Source organism: Anomaloglossus baeobatrachus, chromosome 8 (genome assembly GCF_048569485.1).
Source record: "Anomaloglossus baeobatrachus isolate aAnoBae1 chromosome 8, aAnoBae1.hap1, whole genome shotgun sequence".
Classification (NCBI taxonomy): domain Eukaryota; kingdom Metazoa; phylum Chordata; class Amphibia; order Anura; family Aromobatidae; genus Anomaloglossus; species Anomaloglossus baeobatrachus.
In genome coordinates, this window is record NC_134360.1 from 49,235,361 (window position 1) to 49,256,875 (window position 21,515).

At 45.1% G+C, this 21,515-nt stretch overlaps 1 protein-coding gene across 2 annotated transcripts; it reads left to right on the top strand.

Moving 5' to 3' along the window:
• Positions 1–832: 832 nt before the first annotated feature.
• On the top strand, positions 833–20,933 carry LOC142249169 (protein SSUH2 homolog). Of its 2 annotated transcripts, XM_075320769.1 has the most exons (11): positions 833–1,069; positions 2,476–2,542; positions 2,657–2,789; positions 3,146–3,206; positions 3,448–3,572; positions 5,448–5,510; positions 6,050–6,132; positions 7,778–7,870; positions 9,268–9,382; positions 12,373–12,483; positions 20,019–20,933. In XM_075320769.1, exons 1-11 carry the CDS (start codon positions 1,060–1,062, stop codon positions 20,157–20,159), a joined length of 1,002 nt encoding a protein of 333 aa, XP_075176884.1. In that variant the 5' UTR covers positions 833–1,059; the 3' UTR covers positions 20,160–20,933. The 2 variants fall into 2 exon arrangements, with proteins under 2 accessions (XP_075176884.1, XP_075176885.1); XM_075320770.1 differs by lacking the exon at positions 833–1,069 and having other exon boundaries at positions 2,481–2,542; positions 2,679–2,789.
• Positions 20,934–21,515: the final 582 nt, after the last annotated feature.

A 21,515-nucleotide genomic window follows, 5' to 3' on the forward strand; every position in this document is an offset into this window, starting at 1 on the left:
CTTTTAAGAAAAAAAAAAAGTGCACCCCACAGTGTTAGTTCACAAGTTCAGCTCTGCTGCATCTGTCCATAATGTGACGACCATAACATATAATGTGCAGTGAATGTGTCGGCCCGGCATCCTATAATTAGCAGAAGTGACACCTTGATACAATGTGTCCCCGAGCCGCGGTCCGGTCAGGATTTCCTGTGGATTTTCTCCTGTAGATACTTCTTTGTTTTGTTTTTCAATATTTGTCATAACAACGTGATTTAATAGACACAATATAACCGCCACACCCAACACCGTGCTGCAGAATAACATGACGCTATCCACTGCTTCATTGTATAGAGATCACTCTGGGGACCTGTGCCATGCGATCAGTGGGACTACAATTCCCAGCATGCCCTAACAATTCCCTTTACTGCTAATGTACTGGAAAATGCTTGACTGTTCTACTTTTTATGTTATCAGATTCTAAATGTTCCTTTTTTCCTAGTTCGAAGCTGAATGTCGATCTATATTACTACAGCTGCACACGGGTTGTCACCCAGCTTTCCCAGGATCTGATACCCAGCTTTCCCAGACACTGATATAAATAGCCGCCGCTCAGCGGGACTCGCCGGCCCCTTTACTTTCTTGATCTTATCTGTTGCTGTAGTGTGTGTGACGCCCCCTAACAATGGAGCGGTTAGTTCAGCCGCCCTATATTTAGCGTGGAACAATCCATCTCCATGAGGCCACTCTGAGCTCCTCTTATCACAATCGGACCAGATTTTACAAGCCATTGTCTGCCCCGTCCCAAGGGGCATTATTACGGAGACCCATCCCCGGGGCATGCCCCACAGAGGTGCCAGCCGTGAGATTGCCCCTAAGCACTGTGCGTCCAGGCTCCAAGCGGGACATGACCTGATTTTCTGCTCTCCGTGGTGGATTCTTTACCTGTGGAGTGGGTTGTGTTGTCTCATTGCACAATGTCTGGAGGATCTGCGTTTATTAGAGTTTATCCGAAAAAAAGAGCAACCTCAGGAAGCGTCCACTCGTTACTGACCACCTGGATGTGACACTGGAAACATCTGCATGGAGCAAGGTGGGTGACATGAAGGCAGTTTCTGCACCTATTTTCTCTTATCCATACATTACATTGCTTTCATCATGCAGGATAAGAAGCTGAAGAACATTGACTTACAGTAAAGCCATAAAATATGACTTATGAGTCCCTGGAGGGAAGATATCTGACATTAAATTGCTTCCCCCTCCTTTCTGTCACAATGTCAGTGTGTCTGCAGCCACCACAAGGAATCTCCATCCATAGAGAGAGAGAGATACATGATAAGATTCTGTCTGCAGCCACCACTAGGGGGAGCTCCCTGTATACAGAGATTCATAAGATTCGGTCTGCAGCCACCACTAGGGGGAGCTCTCTGAATACCGAGATACATTATGAGATTGTTTGCTGCCACCACTAGGGGGGGCTTCCTGTATACAGATACACAAGATTCTGTCTCCAGCCACCACTAGAGGGAGCTCCCTGTATACAGAGATACATAAGATTCTGTCTGCAGCCACCATTAGGGGGAGCTCCCTGTATACAGAGATACATGATAACATTCTGTCTGCAGCCACCACTAGGGGGAGCTCCCTGTATACAGAGATACATGATAAGATTCTGTCTGCAGCCACCACTAGGGGGAGCTCCCTGTATACAGAGATACATGATAAGATTCTGTCTGCAGCCACCACTAGGGGGAGCTCCCTGTATACAGAGATACATGATAAGATTCTGTCTGCAGTCACCACGAGGGGGGAGCTCCCTGTATACAGAGATACATGATAAGATTCTGTCTGCAGCCACCACTAGGGGGGGATCCCTGTATACAGAGATACATGATAAGATTCTGTCTGCAGCCACCACTAGGGGAAGCTCCCTGTATACAGAGATACATGATAAGGTTCTGTCTGCAGCCACCACTAGGGGAAGCTCCCTGTATACAGAGATACATGATAAGGTTCTGTCTGCAGTCACCACGAGGGGGAGCTCCCTGTATACAGAGATACATGATAAGATTCTGTCTGCAGCCACCACTAGGGGGAGCTCCCTGTATACAGAGATACATAAGATTCTGTGTGCAGCCACCACTAGGGGGAGCTCCCTGTATACAGAGATACATGATAAGATTCTGTCTGCAGCCACCACTAGGGGGAGCTCCCTGTATACAGAGATACATGATAAGATCCTGTCTGCAGCCACCACTAGGGGGAGCTCCCTGTATACAGAGATATATGATAAGATTCTGTCTGCAGCCACCACTAGGGGGGGATCCCTGTATACAGAGATACATGATAAGATTCTGTCTGCAGCCACCACTAGGGGGAGATCCCTGTATACAGGGATACATAAGATTCTGTCGGTCTAGAATAGATAATCCTGTGTGATATGAGTTACACATGTCCTGATAGTTGTTATTCTTATTCTTATTCATTCTCTTTCTACAGGAACCTCTCTGTTTAGTGACAGTTCTGCCCCGTGTGACACATCTTCCAGTGACTGCCAGAATTACAGGTGAGAGTCACCATTGGTTGTTGTGTATCTGGAGTCTCCGTTCCTGAACAACAGTTGCAGCTTCTAGAAACTCCTCCAAATCAGAACCACAACTAACTGTTACTTCTTATCTAGAAATGTTGTGTTGATCCCTAAGGAGGCTGCCAGGGACGCTGTGCGGAGATATGTATCGTCCTCGTACTGCTGCTGTACACCCAGGGGAGAAGAGCCGGTGATCGAGAGGTTAACGCAAATGCCTATCTACAAAGTGAGTTGAGTTTAGTAAAAGTTCAAGATGTCCTCCAAATACATCCAGAGCTGCGTTCATAGCCACAAAGACCGGAGACAAACTGTTAGTGTGGAAACCGTCAGTAAGCTGCTGATGGAGTCCAAGCGGCAGTGAACCAAATTCTGAAGCTTTGGATATGAATTAAGCTAAAACACTATAAGAGCAAAATCTTAATTTCTGAGATGTATTTTAAGTGCAAAACCTGGTGCAACAACCACATTTTTGAATGCAGCTCTGGAGGTAAATGGAGCATAAGATGTGATACAACGTTAGGGATGTGCATGCACCTCTTATTTTTCCATATTAGTTTGTTATATTTTCGCCCCTTATTACAGTACAAACTGGAGACGTTCACCGAAACCAGACACATCGAGAAAATCTGCAAACCGTATACTGGTAAGTGCAGAGCACAGAGATAGCGGCCGGTCCTGAGATTTACAGATCTGCAGAGCCCGGCAAATGTGTCTATAAAAAGAAGCAATGGCCTGTATTCTGCTTACTGCGCTCACTGTCATCGTTCTGCCCCGAGTGCTGGAAGGATTTTTTTTTTATGTTTTCCAAATTGTCAACTCTGAAAACTTTGATCAGATCGTCCTAGTTCTGGTTTTTCAGAAATGTGTAAATTTCGATATCCTAGGTCAGCGAATCGACGCTCAGGACGGAGAAGCCCTCCCGCAGCTGTGGGGCATTGAGGTCTCCACTCCCAAAATGTTTCATGAAGGGTCAAAGAAGATTCCACTTCCTCGATCTGGAGAAATAAAGGTGAATGGTAGTGCTGGGTGGATTAGCAGATTTCCAGGATCAGGGGGTCTAACCAGATTTAAAAAAAAGATTCTGGCCTGGAATTGATCCCAGATAGTTTGCTGGACGGCGGTCCCCATATAAGTCTATGGAGGCCAGAATCCGGCACTTAAAAATGGTGGTAGAAGGGATAGGGGGTTAGAGCAGGAGCATTATACTTACTGAGCCTCCATGTGGCTGTAACTGCTTTCGGTCCGCTCACTCTATTTCCAGGGCTGATCATTTACCTTATTACATATGCACTGATTCCCCCGCCCACTGGCAGTCCTGGAGTCTGTGATTGGTTGCAGCCAGATGCGCCCACAGCCTGTGTGACATCGTCTGACTGCAACCAATCACAGACCCGGTCTGTTGGTCGCTATCATGGTGTAAAAATAAAACAAAAAATTGACTTTGGGTCCCCCATATTATGATACCCAACACAGGTAAAGCATAAGGCTACAGGCTGCAGCCACCAGCCCTGCGCTTATCTTTGCTTTGTATCAAAATAAGAGGAACCACATGCGAGTTTTTTTTTTTTTTGTTTATTTTTTTAAATTATTTAAATAATTTTAAAAAATGGTTTGCGTTCCCCCCCCCCCCCCCCCAATTTTTATACCCAGCCATGATAAAGCCCGACAGCTGGAAGCTAGTTTTCTCAGGCTGGGGAGACCCATGCTTATTGAGCCCCCCCTAGCCTAAAAATAGCAGCTGCCCAGGATTGTCGCATCCATTAGATGCGACAATCCTGGCACTTTACACCGCTCATCCCGACTGTCCGGCTGCGGTGGCAGTTGGGGTAATAAGCGGTTAAAACAGCTCACAGCTGTCACTAAGCCCTAGATTAGTGATGGTAGGTGTCTGTGAGACCCCCCCCACCCTATTACTAATCTGTAAGTGAAAAGAAATAAACACAAACGCCAATAGACTCTCAGACAGGGTATGTGATTGAAAGCAGTCAGACACGCTGTCACACAAGCTGGGGGACACGCTGACTGCTATTAATCACAGACGCCAGGACTGCAGGTGGGGCGGGGGAAGCCATGCATATGCATGAAGGTAAATGAATGGCCCCAGAAGTAGAGTGAGCGACCCAGAAGATGTTCTAGCAGCGCCGGAGACCTTGGCTCGGCACTCGGGTACTTTTTTAACCCGTGTGGATCTGAACTTTTACACTCCGGGATGTCAGGTGGTCAATTAGAACTTCTGCTATGGGGTCCCATGATTTCTGTATATGCCCTTGAGCAGCAGAGGCAGACATATCATTGGTGCAAGGGCTCAAGAGGTAAGGGGGCCATTACTACCAAAGCAGTAATCTGCTTCTGTAAACAGTCACACAGCAGGGCCCATATACTGCTGTTGTGCAGGGACCCTCTTCTGTCTGGGTCTGAAACTATACAGGGGTATGTATAGAATAATGTTACATAGTAACAAATGTGAAAAGGGAGATACTTGACCAATGAACACCTTTTTAAGGGATTTACCTTTTTTTTTCATTTGTTTATAATTGAATGTGTGACCTTGTGATTAGTGTTGAGCGGATCCTAACTGTAAAATGTTCGGGTCCGACCTGGACCCGGAAATCCGGCTGCATGGGTCTGGTGTTGGTGTGTGGGTGTGGGGGGTCTCTCTCTCTTCTCTCTTCTCTTCTTTCTCACCTCTCTTTCTCTCTTTCTCTCTCTTTCTCCTCTTTCTCTCTTTCTCTCTTTCTCTCTTTCTCTCTTTCTCTCTTTCTCTCTTCTTTCTCTCTTTCTCTCTTTCTCTCTTTCTCTCTTTCTCTCTTTCTCTCGCAACCCGCGACGGATCCCCCGGATTATTAGCAATCTGCTCAACTCAACTTGTGATACATTGTTGCAGACATGTCACAAATGTGGAGGCCGTGGGCGCTGCAAATGCACAAGATGTGGGGGATCCGGACAGGTAAGAACAAAGCTCTTTTGGGTTAAGTTCACATGTCCAGTCATCAGTTAGAACGGACCTAGCAGCAAGCTGTTGGCAAAAATAATTGTGCGGTCACAACTTTTTTTGTCTGTTTTTAAATAACTGATTTCAGCTGGATCCGTTTTTTTTTTTTTTTTTGTTTGTTTTTTTTTTTTTATAACATTGGAGTCTATGGAAAATGGATCCGTTATTTAGCCATCATTCTTTCTCCCATTTGTAAAGGATCAATTTTGCCAGATCGGTTTAAAATGGGAGATGACTAGCAATCAGTTAACGGATCCATTATCCATATACTCAAATATTAAAAAAAAAACCCACAAAAAAACAAAACACAGATCCAGCTGAAATCAATTGTTTAAAAATAGACAAAGTTCTGTTTGCAGAATTTTTTTTCCCAACATCTTGCTGCTAGGTCCATTTTAATGGATGATTACCGGACATGGCAACACAGCCTAATTCCTTTTATACAATTTTTAGTTTTATTGATTGGCTCCTAAAGGCTCTCAATTCTTCAACAGTTTAGATGTCGATGTTCCAGCAGCAGCCGCCAGAAATCCAGAAACAAGAGGTGTCCGGCGTGTTCAGGGAGCGGCAGAAAAAGGTGAATAATGCTGTAATTACAGAGTATTGTACAAGAATATAACTACTATAATACTGCCCCTATGTACAAGAATATAACTACTATAATACTGCCCCTACGTGCAAGAATATAACTACTATAATACTGCCCCTATGTACAAGAATATAACTACTATAATACTGCCCCGTATGTACAAGAATATAACTACTATAATACTGCCCCGTATGTACAAGAATATAACTACTATAATACTGTACTGCCCCTATATACAAGAATATAACTACTATAATACTGCCCCTTTGTACAAGAATATAACTACTATAGTACTGCTCACTATGTACAGAAATAGAACTACTATATTACTGCCCTCTATGTATAAGGATATAGATATTATAATGCTGTTCCTATGTACAAGGATATAATATACTGTCCCTATGTAAAAGAATATATCTACTATAATACTGCCCCCTATGTAAAAGAATATAACTACTATAATACTGTCCCCTATGAACAAGAATATAACTACTATAATACTGCCCCTATGTACAAGAATATAACTACTATAATACTTCCCCGTATGTACAGGAATATAACTACTATAATACTGCTCCTATGTACAAGAATATAACTACTGTAATACTTCCCCCTTTGTACAAGAATATAACTGTACAGGACTCAGGGCAGTGTTCACTTTTTGTTCTTGGGAAAATCCTTCTTCCAGATGTCCCAAACTGTCTGAAGGACTTTAACTTTCCTCGTCTTCTGCACTCCAATCCCTGCCCTTCATGCAGAATGTTATTCTCTCCTTGGTGTTTCTCTTGGAGAGAAGTGGCTGCTTTGCTGCATTTCTTGACACCCATCAGCCTCCAAAAGCCTTCTCCTTGTTGTGTGTGCAGATGCACGGACACTGCCCGCTGCCATTCCTGAGCAAGCTCTGCACTGGTGGTGAACTGACCCCGTAGCTGAATTCTCTTTAGGAGTTGGTCCTGGCTCTTTCTGGACTTTCTTGGGTGTTCTGAATCCTTTTTTTTCACAGCAACTGAACCTCTATCTTTAAAGTTCTTGATGATCAGATACATGATTGATTTAGGAGCAATCTTACAAGCAGCAATGTCCTTGCCTGTAAAATCCCTTTAGTGTGTTTCCTTGGAGGTAACCATAGTTAATTGAAGAACACCAGCTTCATATGAAGATCAAGCTCAAGAGTGCTATCAGCTGCCTTGTCCTTGTTAATGCTTTCTCCTGAGATAACAAGAACATAACTAAATGATGTCTTCAGAACATTTTGTATCAAGGCTGAAATCCAGTGGAAATATTTTTTTTTTGTTTTTTAGATAGTTATCATGGCAAGGAATTACTTAAATGATGTGATTGATGTCCATAACCATCTGGATTGAATAGAAATTGCTACTATAAATACTGAAGCAGAGAACTTTAAACCCAAACCTTGTGTCGTTCTCCAAACTTATTTTTTTCCCTTTTAGCTGTTGTGTTTTTATCATTTGCGCCTTGTCTTCCTTGCTTGCTGCGGTGACATCTTTTTGTTTTATAATCATATAGAGGGAATGGTGCGAATCTCGGTGATGGAGGGCAGGGAAGGACACGGAGGGCTCAATTCTCCTGTCAGTTTGTGACTTTTTTTTTTTTTTTTAACTATTTACTGTAGATGCAGCAAATGTTCTGGACGAGGTCGAAAAATCTGTGGTTTATGTAAAGGAGAAGGACGACTTTTTTATTTCCAGCAGCTGGCGGTGAAATGGTGAGCTGTGTGTGTGCGTGTATATACAGCGGGTGAAATAAGTATTGAACACGTCACCAATTTTCTAAGTAGATATATTTCTACAGATGCTAGTGACACGAAATTCTCACCAGATGTTGGTAACAACCCATCCAATTCACATAGGCAAAGAAATCAAACCCTAGATGTCCATACATTAGTGATATGTAATAATGAGAAATGATACAGGAAAAAAGTATTGAACACGCTTACTGAAATTTAATTAACACTTTGTACATAAGCCTTTGTTGGTGATGAAGCTTCAAGACGCCTCCTGTATGGAAACTCTAGTCACCTGCATTGCTCAGGTGGGATTTTTTTCCCATTCTTCCACACAAACAGTCTTCACATCCTGCAGGTCCCGGCTCCTTCTATGATCTCTGAGCTTTAGTTCCTTCCATACATTTTCTATTGGATTCAGCTCCGGTGATCGGCTCGGCCATTCTGCAGCTTTATTTTTCTTTTTATGAAACCAATTGCGAGTCTCCCTTTCTGAGTGTTTGGGATCATCGTTATGCCGAAATGTCCACCCTCCTTTTATCTTCATCATCCTGGTAGATAGCAGTAGATTTTTATCTTGAAGGTCTCTGTACATTTTGTCCATTCATCCTTTCTTCAATCATATGAAGTTTGTCACTGCCGTATGCGGAAAACAGCCCCACACCATGATGTTCCCACCTCCACACTTCACTGTTGTTGGTGTTTTTGCCTTTTGTCCTCCAAACGTGGTGTGTATTATGGCATCCAAAGAGTTAAATTTTGCTCTCATCTGACCAGACTATATTCTCCCAATATTTCCCAGGCTTATCTAAAATGTTGACGAGCAAACTTTAAACGTGTTTGAACCTGCTATTAGTTCAGCAATGGAGTCTTGCGTAATGAGCGTGCATACCGGCCATGGAGGGGGAGTGCATTGCTATTGTTGTCTTTGATACAATTGTACCTGCTGATTCCAGGTCTTTCTGTAGTTCTTTGCACTTCCAGATTATGGTCCCAACAGTTCTCACTGGAACCTTCAATAGTTTCAAAATTCTTCTGTAACCCATGTCATGACTATGTTTTGCAACAATAAGGTTGTGAAGGTCTTGATGCAGCTCACTGGTTTTACCCATCATTTGAGGTTTCTTGTGTGGCACATTGGTAACGAGGCACCTTTTTATAAGCCATTAGTTGAACCAGCTGATATTATTTATGACTAAGTGGCAGGATTGCTATCTAATTACTGATAGATTTCAGCTGGTGTCATGACTTCCATGGCTTTTTGCACCCCTTTCTTCATGTGTTCAATAATTTTTCCCTGCTTCATTCCTCATTATTACACACAACTTAGAATTCTGCCTTCATCACTTTTCTTGGGATTTCCTTTTCTCTCTTGGCAGGAAGACTCTGCGATCTCAGGTAGTCTCAGATCCTCTGGAGCAGGAGCTCAGTTTGCCGCTTACCCTCCTGCAGAAGGTGACAGGGGAGGTGATAACGATGGACGGTGATGTGACGGTAAATGATGGAATATATACTATGTTGTATTAGATTCATAGAAACGACCTGTAGCTGAGAGCAAGCAACCTGGGTGTCAGATACATATTAATAGAATGGGTTCAGTCAATGAATTAGATACATTCATGCAGATTAGATACAAATAGATTGGAAATAACAAAAATTGCATAACTGTGTGTTAATTAGATACATTCTCATGGGTTAGATACTTTGCTGTGGATTGAGAACACTCTCTAGATACAATGCATATTCCTGGATAACTTAAAGTGCACTAATTTCCAGGATTTTCCTATATAACCTAAAGCCAGTGCTATACTGGTACTATCAGGCGGAGTCTATATATACCTTTAGTGGTCATCTAAGATGTATAGGTTTTGAACACAAGCAAGTAAAGCTTGTTGAGTGACAGCAGCTGCCGATCAGCTGATAGCTGCGGTGGGTATTCATAATTATCCCCTCCCCCTGTTACTTATGCTTATTCTATTATACAAGTGTTTTACTAAGTGGCTAGAAGGACCTGTGGTGATATCATACCCATGTGACCAGAAGGGGCGGGGCCTCAGCCAACATAGCTTATACCAGGAAGCAACATTTTCTGTTGGCCGAGGCCACGCCCCTTCTGGTCACATGGGTATGACATCAGTACAGGTCCTTGTAGCCACTTAGTAAAACGATTGTATAATAGAATTAACATAAATAACAGGGGGAGGGGATAACTATGAATACCCACCAGATATTATCTGATCCTCAGCTGCTGTCACTCAACAAGATGCTAATTTTACAAACTTGCTTGAGTTTCAAAACCTAAACATCCGAGCTGAAAATTTAAGGTATGTATGGAATCAGCCTGATAGTGCCAGTATAGCACTGGCTTTAGGTTATATAGGAAAATCCTGGTGATTGATGCGCTTTAACTAAGAATTAGATGCCTCCAGACAGATGAGATTAATACCGTACATTACATAAATTAATGTAAATATTTACCAGTGGGTTAGATACATTCATTAATTCAAAACCTATATGACAACTAGAAACCTATTTCTAGCACATTAGGTAAATACTTGTAAATACCATTGTATCTGAAGGTTAGATACTCACCCAGAAATCACATATCCATTTGTTGGTGGCACAAATAAGATGCACCAAAGTCATTAAAACTTGTGCACCTCTCGCTGAACTTTTCAGATCACTTCTCGTTCCAAAGTTAGAAAATATTGTCCGATTGTGGCCCTAGATACATTTCTGCTAGAATCCTTTATGCCATAAATGACTGTGAATGTGTCTGCGATGCCTCCTGTAAAGTTGAGCAAAAAGATCTGCAGGACCCTGGTCCAATGGTCTCGTTAGTAGCCGGTGGTAGCTGATTCGCCACTCTGCCAGCGTCTCCGGTGTGATGTCATGGATGGATCACTCCATAACAATGATGTCACTCTGGGACTATAAATCGGAAGAGGCGCCAGCATCGGTGCAGATTTGCAGAGCTCTTTTCTGGCGGCCATGGACAAACAACAAATTACTGTTTCTGGCATATAATTACTGATAAATCGTTCCCTTAGTGAGATACATGGTGGTTACCGTAATTGGATACACTTTGCTGATTGTGCAGAAAAAGGACAGAAGACGTGTTCACTCCGCGCTGCTGCTGAAGATTTTCCAATGAAAGATCCAGGACACACCGGTGGAGATGAGGGCTTTCATTCAATGCTTTTGAAAGCCACTACAAGCTCCTTCTTCAGGATTTGACCAGAGTTCCGGTGTGTCTTAGATCTTCCCTTGGAAAGTCTTCAGCAGCAGCGCGGAGTGAACATGTCTTCTGTCCTTTTTCTTGCCTCATCCGCACTATCCTGTGCACTCGTGTATCTGCAGGAGCTGAAAAGTTGAGCGGGCCTCTTTCTCTTTAACTCCGTTTATACCAGATAAGACCCTATTTTGCCACTTTGCTTCTTAGTATTCTTTCACTTTGCTGATTAGATACTCGTCTGTAAATCAGGTACCGCACACATTGATTTGACACAATCTGATTTATTATTTTTGGGGTTTTTTCTTGAGTTTTTTTATTTTTTTGCGGGGTTATTCAGGCTTCAGCTATAAATTGCGGGAGCTTTAGCGTCGTATATTCGAGCGACATTTGCCAGTAAGTGAGGGAAACTCCCATCATATCACAAAATGATGAGATTCTTGATCCGCAGATCTGCTCTGTATCACAATTCCTCTGTGCAGAGCATCTTGCACACTAGGAGATGCTCTGCTGTGTTTTCCTGGGCTACTGGCTGGAAGGTTGATTGACAGTGCTGGCTTCCATGCTGGTTCTGGGAGGTGCTGATTGCTCAGGTGTTCTTCCTTACTGGTAATTGTTCTGCTTCTTTACTGAGCATGATCTCCTAGAACCTTGCCAGTCATACTTTCTGGTTTTGCAGTTGTGCTGTTGGTTTGAGTTCCTGTGCTCTGTTTCTTGACCCCGGACTGTTGTTTGACTCCTGTCTAGCTGCCCCTTGTTCCTGTTGTGACCTCCTGGCTTTTGACCTTGGACCGTTACCTGACCACGTCTGTTTACTCCCTAAATCCATTACGTGCCTTCCCAGAATTCTGATCCTCGGATAGTGACCTGACTACGCCTCTGTGTACTCCGTGTCCATAAGTGACCTCCTGTTACCAGACCCCGGTTTTCCTGATTACTCTGTTTGTACTACCCGTAGGTAGTGACTAGCATCACCCTCTGATTATTGATGAACACTTGGTGCAGGTTCAGCACAGATACCACTCGTTACACAGATGCCCAGGTCGTGGCAGAAAACAAAGAGCCCCTCAGCCCCAACGTAGAGGCTCTCACTCCTACTTCTGCTGTTTGATACTAATATCCACTTCTGGCAAGGGTTTCTTATCCATCCCCTGCTCTCACTTTGTTGCAGGAGTCTGGAGAAGCTCAGTGACAGGAGGAGCAGTAGAGGTACATCTCTGGAATAAAGGATTTTCTTTCTTCATTATTGCAGGTTCAGCCTTTAGCCGGATTTGCTGACGTCCCGGAGATTTCTGACGCTTCTGGGAGATTGATCCAAGAACACCAGATGACGTGTGGCCCTTCGAGTCACATCCTTAAGCAGGTACAGACCCTGATCATGTCACAAGAGACAGTGGTAACAATGTAGTATTCATGGTGTAGTACTAATATACCCAGGCAGAAAAGGGCACCTGTGCAACAACAGTATATGGGCGAACAGCAGCACTAATATTGCGGAATATTGTAGTAATAAAAGCACAGTATCAATACTCTAATACTGGTATAGCAGTAATATGCTCATAGTAACTGTGCAGTAAAATGGCAATTCTAGAGCAGTGGTAACAATGTATCACCGGGGCTGTACAGTAATGTTATAGTGCCCGATTCAGCGTCCTGGCCTGAGCTGCTGATTAGAACGGAAATTCAATTGGTAAATCTCAACGATTGGTTGATTGGATCAATGTTATCTGCGTCCTCATTATTTACCCAGAGATTGGAGCGCAGACTGCATTTATCAATCAGATCCAGAAACTGGCAAAATGTGTCCATCTGTTGCTGTTGCATCTAAGCTTGTGTGATACTGTGTGCCTGTTGTGTGTGGTACTGTGTACTGGGTTGTGTATCTAATCCTATCCTGTGTGATACTGCCTGCTGAGCTGTGTATCTAGTCCTATCCTGTGTGATACTGCCTGCTGAGCTGTGTATCTAATCCTATCCTGTGTGATACCATCTGTTGAGCGGCTGTATTTAATACTACCATGTGTGATACTTTATACTGAGTTGTGTATCTAAGCCTTTGATGTATGACACTGTTAGAATTAGATACACAGCTCATCATCTGTAAAAGGGGCATTTGCACTCTCTCTTTTCAGACAACTGTGTAATTCAAGCCCTGACCGCTGGCACTTCCGAGTCAGGGTGACATCAGCAGCATGATTAGGTCATCTGATCATGCTGCTGATGTCACTCATCGGTGGTAAGTGCTCCAAAGGGCTGAAGACACACACAATTTATTGTAATTGGGGAACAAGTGAGGGGAAGATGGGTGGTGACACAGAATTGTGAGTAATAGGGGGAGAAATTTTAGGACACAGTTTGATAAGCAAGGAAGGGGATGGGTGCAGACAGTATGTGGAGCAAAGAGGGATGAGTGCAGACACAATATGGGGAGTGAGAAAAGAATGTACGTGTGACATCCTGGTAAAACCAGGTAGGCACAGATAGGCCCCTGCACAACACCATCCCCCACTTAGGAAACACACAGCCGACCTGAAACCCTAGTCACACCCCCCTTAGGGAAACATAGACACACCAGTGGGCGTGATCAGGCGGTTGAACATGCCCACCCAGGGGTCTAGACAGCCCAGGGTGGGAAAACAAGCATTTCTAGTCAGATATGTTTGGAGTAAGAGTTTGGAGAGGACTGTGGGCTGGAGCTAAGTGTAGCTCCAGCAAGAAGGAGTTCAAGTTGAACGGTACAAGGGTTGGAGCCCTGGTGCCACTGGCTAGGAGGCAGACGGTGGTCTCCGTCTGCAGGAGACGGGAAGACGGCTCGGAAGAACCGAGGTGGACCGGGACAGGGTTGTAGCCTGCCAGTACAGACACGGGGAACCGACCCGGAAACCGTAGCACAAAGGGGGGTAGTCGGACCCTGAAGCCAGAACTGGAAACAAGCGGACTGGTTAATTCACTGATTGAGGCTAGGACTAGAGGTCCTGTCCCACCCAAAGTCCCTCATAGAAGACAACAGCCCACCGATAGGGATAAGAGGTCACCGCCAGGGGCCATAGATCCCATGGGCCAGCATCTGCGGGCACAGCTCCTTAGGCCACATCCAGCCGGGAGCGGACTCCTGAGTTTCACGCTAGGAAGTCCACCTTACACAAAACAGTGCAGAGAAAAGGATAGAGAGCACCAGCCAGGTGGGGGACCCGAATGCAACCGGCCACGGCACCAGCCCCCAGCACCTTGGCTTACCAGAGACTTGTGTGGTTTATTAACTGTGAGTACACAAGCACTCCCTGCGGTCGCTATACTCTGCACAGAGACACCGGGCCCCGGGGCCACCATCCCTACCCACAGAGGGGTTAACAACTACCTGCCACAACATCTCCCCCGTGTGCCCTAAAACAGCAGTGGTGGTGTCCCACTTCACCACACACCGTGGGTGGCGTCACGAACTTACTACGGCCTAGCCCATACATCTACGTCCCCCCTTTTTATTCGGCGTGTCCGCAAGACCCCCGGGTCCGGAGACCCTTGCGCCACCACCCCAGAAGGCCTGGACCCGAGCAGCACCGGCTACTGGCACGGGGGGTGGCACACCCCAGGAAACAAAGTGAGGGGGAATATATGTGGACACAGTATGGGGAGAAAGAGGGATAGGTACACACATAGTATGGGGAGCAGGAGAGATGGGTATACACACAGTATGGGGAGTGAGGGGAGGATGGGTGCGGACATGGTAGGAGGAGTGAGGGGGATGGGATGCGTGTGGACACATTATGGTGAGCTGGAGGGTGGATAGGTACAAACGCAGTATGGTAACTGAGGGAGTCATGTATGAGGAGACTATTTCAGAGAGGTAACTATACATACACAGTATTGGGAGTGAGGGGGATGGATGCGGACACAGTATTGGGGTGCAGGGGGAATATGTGAGGGAGGAAACAGTTTGGAGAGTAAGGGGTAAATATGTGAGGAGATAATGCGTTATGATGCGGTATTGATGCAATTTGTTTTGCCAGGAGGTGTAGATTGGGTGCAGGAATATAGTGTAAAAATTTCAGCACCAAATCTGAATCTCTGCCAGGAGATATAGGTCTGTGAACTCTGTGACCTCACCTGAGGTCAGGTTACCTGCGATCTCACAGGTGGAGGGCCATGGGATCCTCCAGCTGTGACCGCAAACAACCGGAGTGATGTCACCACTCATCCCGCTGCTCAGTCTCTGCCTGAAGCTCACAGCGGTTGGTCAAGTTCTATGGCCGTGCGCTGTGCCTTCAGATATTGCAGTCTGAGAACCCTGCCTTACCCACAGCCATTTGTTTCACTTCCCATATATAGCTTGGTCCTTTGCAGAGCAACGTTTTTAACTGCAGGTGAGGTTACATATAGGCTAGGGACCCCAAAAATAGAGATTACCTTGGCTTTGGGGCTCTTTTGCAGTGATCAATACAATGGCTAAACATCTCTTATATTCCTATTATTCATAGCAGTTAGGCTTATTCCATTTTTCATGTTTTTTCACTTTTTCAGATAGTTCATTGTATTTTTCAGTCTAGTATTCCCATAGCAACATTCCACTATACATTGTGACTTGTGTGCAACTCTTTATCCTATTGTATGTTCAGATGTAGCAGAGCTGGAACCATCATGGGACCCTGTGTGGATTACGTCAGACCTGGGTGTTTTGGGGGTTAATAAATTAGTGAAAGAGGCTCATTTTTTGTACTCCTATTTAAAAAAAAAAAAAAGGATTTTTTCGGTGTTTGTGTTTTCTGTCTTTTCAATTACAGATTAGTATTGGGCTTAGTGGCAGCTGTGAGCTGTTACTAACCCCTTACTACCTTGATTGCCACTGCACCAGGGCAATCGGGAAGAGCCGGGTAAAGTTCTGTGATTGTCGCATCTAATGGCTTGTGATTTCTTTTCTGGTAATTCTTCTGTGCTGCTCTGGGTTCTGGTAATGTATTGTTCTGCTGGTGGTTCTTGTGATGTTTTTCTGCACTTCTGATAGTTCTGATGATGTATTTTTCTACTGCTGGGGGTTATGGTGATGTACCGTATTTCTGTACTGCTGGGGGCTATGATTATGTATTCTTGTGCTGTTATTTGTTCTGATCTTGTACACATGTAACAATCTGTAACTGGTAAGATTTCATGATTCATGGCTATGTTATTAGAGTGTTGTGTCATCTGAAAAGTTAAAGGTTTCTATGTTTTTATTATGTTTTTGTAGTTGGGAGCATTAAAAGGGTTGTCCAAGTTTGGGACGAAAGTACAGTAACTATGCGATGGCAGACGTCTGAATTCTCTCACAGCATGTGCACTGCACACTGTTAGGCTATGTGCACACTAGAAAAAGGATTTTTCTTAAAGGGGTTATCCGGCTTATTTTGAGTTTTTTTCATTATTTCCCTATTGGGCTACATTGGGGCAGGTAAGTAGATAGTGACCACTTACCTGCCCTGCTGTCAGCCCCACTCCCCCGGCTCAGAGTGGTCATGTGACCGCTCCTGCCGCGATTTTGCTGCTTCCGGTCATTTCATGTCAACATGGGTAGGGCCATGTTGACATGCAAATCTGGAAACAGCATGTCGCCTCCCTGCTGGGCTGTACAGTGCGTGGAGTCCCCGCGCCCTACCGTGCACCCTCCCACACATTTCCCCGCACCCCGTACTCTCCCCACAACCTCCCCCTGCACTGATGTGGGGTCTGTGACCTGGGGGCGGGGCCTGGCGGCGGCTGCCGTGGAGTCAGCGCCAGCGCCGGGCCCCTGCTCAGGATCACACATTCAAATGTACCGGCATCACAGATCACAGATGCCGCTACATTTGAAAGCGCTGATGAGAAGGAGCGCAGCTTCTCATCACTGCCCCGCTGTCTGTGCTCTCTTCAGCACAGCGGTGACGTCACTACTGTGCTGATATGTGCAGAGCACGGACAGCGTGCGAACGTGCAGGAGCGGCGGGGGCCGAGGACGGGTGAGTATGTACTCCCTACATGTGTTCCCTATAGGGGGGTCGGTGCAGAGCACCGTGTGTGCGTGCAGTGCAGAGCCTGATGTGTGTATGTGGTGCAGAGCCTGATGTGTGTATGTGGTGCAGAGCCTGATGTGTGTATGTGGTGCAGAGCCTGATGTGTGTATGTGGTGCAGAGCCTGATGTGTGTATGTGGTGCAGAGCCTGATGTGTGTATGTGGTGCAGAGCCTGATGTGTGTATGTGGTGCAGAGCCTGATGTGTGTATGTGGTGCAGAGCCTGATGTGTGTATGTGGTGCAGAGCCTGATGTGTGTATGTGGTGCAGAGCCTGATGTGTGTATGTGGTGCAGAGCCTGATGTGTGTATGTGGTGCAGAGCCTGAAGTGTGTATGTGGTGCAGAGCCCGATGTGTGTGTGCGGTGCAGAGCCCGATGTGTGTGTGCGGTGCAGAGCCCGATGTGTGTGTGCGGTGCAGAGCCCGATGTGTGTGTGCGGTGCAGAGCCCGATGTGTGTGTGTGTGTGTGTGTGTGCGCTGTGCAGAGCCCTGTGTGTGTGTGCTGTGCAGAGCCCGGTGTGTGTGTGTGTGTGTGCTGTGCAGAGCCCGGTGTGTGTGTGTGTGTGTGTGCGTGCTGTGCAGAGCCCGATGTGTGTGTGTGTGTGCGGTGCAGAGCCCGATGTGTGTGTGTGTGCGCGGTGCAGAGCCCGATGTGTGTGTGTGTGTGTGTGCGGTGCAGAGCCCGATGTGTGTGTGTGTGTGTGTGTGTGTGTGTGTGTGTGCGGTGCAGAGCCCGATGTGTGTGTGTGTGTGTGGTGCAGAGCCCGATGTGTGTGTGTGTGTGTGTGTGTGTGTGTGTGCGGTGCAGAGCCCGATGTGTGTGTGTGTGTGTGTGTGTGTGTGTGTGCGGTGCAGAGCCCGATGTGTGTGTGTGTGCGGTGCAGAGCCCGATGTGTGTGTGTGTGCGGTGCAGAGCCCGATGTGTGTGTGTGTGCGGTGCAGAGCCCGATGTGTGTGTGTGTGTGTGTGTGTGTGTGTGCGGTGCAGAGCCCGATGTGTGTGTGTGTGTGTGTGCGGTGCAGAGCCCGATGTGTGTGTGTGTGTGTGTGTGCGGTGCAGAGCCCGATGTGTGTGTGTGTGTGTGCGGTGCAGAGCCCGATGTGTGTGTGTGTGTGCGGTGCAGAGCCCGATGTGTGTGTGTGCGCTGCAGAGCCCGATGTGTGTGTGTGCGGTGCAGAGCCCGATGTGGGGCTATCATTTGCAATGCTGTAGTGATAACAGGTCAGGTGCTGGGGCAGAATATACTGACAGGGAATGTGTGTGCATGGGGCGGGCAGGGGGAGGGGCTGGCAGGGGTGGGGGCTGGACACTGAGGCCTGGCGGTGCCAGCTGTGACTGGGAGGTTCAGCACAGGAAGTGGTCAGTTTGCTGGAGCTGAATGTAAACAACGAGCTGCAGAGAATAAAGGGATAATTCAAGAGGAACAAAAGTTAGAAAACAAAAAATAACAATGTAGGGGTGATTAATATGACAATACAGCACAGATTAGCTTAAACTCAAAAATTTTTGTTATGTTGGACAACCCCTTTAAGAAATTTCTTGAGAAAATTTCTTGAGTGAAGGATTAGTGCACCTGCGTTTTTACCGTGATTTGGTGCGTTTTTACCGCTGGTTGCTCCCTGCGTTATTGTGCCATTATCTATGGTAACTAACGCAGTTAGCTGCAGAAAAGAAGTGACATGCTCATTCTTTTTCTTAAGAAAATCTACTGAAAGAATTTTCTTAAGAAAAAAACGCAGTGTGCGCACAGCTAATTTTTTTTGCGATAGGTTTGGCTGGGGAATGTCTGCAGAAAGGTTACAAGAATTTCTCAAGAAATTTCTGCAGCAAAAACACACCAAAAACGCAGGTAAAAAACGCAGTGTGTGAACACAGCCTTAAGATTCTCTGGTGCTGGCGGTGAGAGTGAGAGGTCCTGAAACTGCACCTAGGTGACTTGTATACATATGGCCACATGACTGGCCTTGCTCAATACATTTGAACTGAGTGAGGTTGAACACGTCTAGTCAGAATGTGTGCAAAAGTATGCAAATTCTTGTGCTCACATGGCCGTCCACTCTTGCAATTGCCATGGGATAATCCGAAAAGTGTGCGGTGCACATTCTGTGAGAATTCAGAATTCTGCAGTCACTTAGAATAACTGCAGATGTTCATCACAAACCTGGACATACCCTTTAATTAAGAAATGTAAGAACTGTAGCCCAATCCTAACAGTGTGTAATATACTCACTGTAAGGATTCAGATTTACTTTTTTATTTCAGCATGGCCACTCCACTCATGCAATATTTTTTTTTTTTTTTTTTAATTGTTTAGATAATTTAAAAAAATGGCGTGGGGTCCCCGCTATTTTTGATCACCAGCAAAAGTAAAGCAGACAGCTGGGGGCTGGTATTATCAGACTGGGTCAGCTTTTCTTCCTCTCAATGAGACAGGGGCTGTAGTTTTCCACTGAACAACTGAACAGTGAGAGAATTATAAAGAGCAGCTCATCAGCACGTGACTAAGTGTGCAAATTGCATATGAATGAGCGGTTACATGACGAATGCTCAAACTGACTGAGGGGTGCGCCAAACAGAATTCTTCCCCCAGGTGCTGAACAGCCAAGATCTGTCTCTGATGTGTAAACTGTCTGTTGACCGGCTGCATCTAAGCCTGTAATGTGTGATACTCTCTGCTGAACTACTTTAGCGATCTATATTTTTTTACCAGCTGCATTACCTAAGAGTGGCCACAAGATGTCGCCAGTTTCCACCCTGAGCTGCGCCTGATCCATTTTAATCCCATTATTACCATTGTACAGAACCTCTTACAATTAGCTGCATTATTCCTATGAGAAATAAAAGAATTTCTTTTTTTTTTTTAATGTTATTTCCCCAGCGTCAGACGGTGGAGATGATCCCAGTAGCACACGTCCAGTATGGATACAGAGGGAAGAACCTGGCATGCCATGTATACGGCCTGGAGCGCAGAGTTTTCGCTCCGCGGCGTCTCCATAATCTCGCTTGCTCGATTATGTGAGATTTGGATATTCATGTTTTACGGAAGCCATTGCCTCGCATGAAACCAATAAATAGCTTCGCCTATGAGGCTGCACTCGCTCAAAGACAAAGCTTTAATGTTCTACAGATTTACCTGCCGGCAGATTGCAGTAAAGTGTGAACGCTCTGCTACCCCGCAAGCAGCAGTTAAGGAGTAAAATGCATCATAGGGCAGCAAGTAAGCAAACAATACAGCATAAGCAATCATCCTCATAGTGGCACTTATGGGAGAGCCACCGGGGAGTGATAAATGGAATATATATATATATATATATATATATATATATATATATATACACATACACACACATATACACACATACATACATACATACATACATACATACATACATACATACATACATACATACATACACACACACACATACACACATGCACATATACATATATACACATATATACATATATACATACATACATACACATATATACAGTTAGGTCCAGAAATATTTGGACAGTGACACAAGTTTTGTTATTTTAGCTGTTTACAAAAACATGTTCAGAAATACAATTTTATATATATAATATGGGCTGAAAGTGCACACTCCCAGCTGCAATATGAGAGTTTTCACATCCAAATCGGAGAAAGGGTTTATAAATCATAGCTCTGTAATGCATAGCCTCCTCTTTTTCAAGGGACCAAAAGTAATTGGACAAGGGACTCTAAGGGCTGCAATTAACTCTGAAGGCGTCTCCCTCGTTAACCTGTAATCAATGAAGTACTTAAAAGGTCTGGGGTTGATTACAGGTGTGTGGTTTTGCATTTGGAAGCTGTTGCTGTGACCAGACAACATGCGGTCTAAGGAACTCTCAATTGAGGTGAAGCAGAACATCCTGAGGCTGAAAAAAAAGAAAAAATCCATCAGAGAGATAGCAGACATGCTTGGAGTAGCAAAATCAACAGTCGGGTACATTCTGAGAAAAAAGGAATTGACTGGTGAGCTTGGGAACTCAAAAAGGCCTGGGCGTCCACGGATGACAACAGTGGTGGATGATCGCCGCATACTTTCTTTGGTGAAGAAGAACCCGTTCACAACATCAACTGAAGTCCAGAACACTCTCAGTGAAGTAGGTGTATCTGTCTCTAAGTCAACAGTAAAGACAAGACTCCATGAAAGTAAATACAAAGGGTTCACATCTAGATGCAAACCATTCATCAATTCCAAAAATAGACAGGCCAGAGTTAAATTTGCTGAAAAACACCTCATGAAGCCAGCTCAGTTCTGGAAAAGTATTCTATGGACAGATGAGACCAAGATCAACCTGCACCAGAATGATGGGAAGAAAAAAGTTTGGAGAAGAAAGGGAACGGCAC

Excerpts from the sequence above, each read along its gene's own strand:
- LOC142249169 (XM_075320769.1), top strand. Across the intron at positions 3,573-5,447 it reads CTCGATCTGGAGAAATAAAG|ACATGTCACAAATGTGGAGG; the intron begins GTGAATGGTAGT and ends ACATTGTTGCAG. Across the intron at positions 7,871-9,267 it reads CAGCAGCTGGCGGTGAAATG|GAAGACTCTGCGATCTCAGG; the intron begins GTGAGCTGTGTG and ends CTCTCTTGGCAG.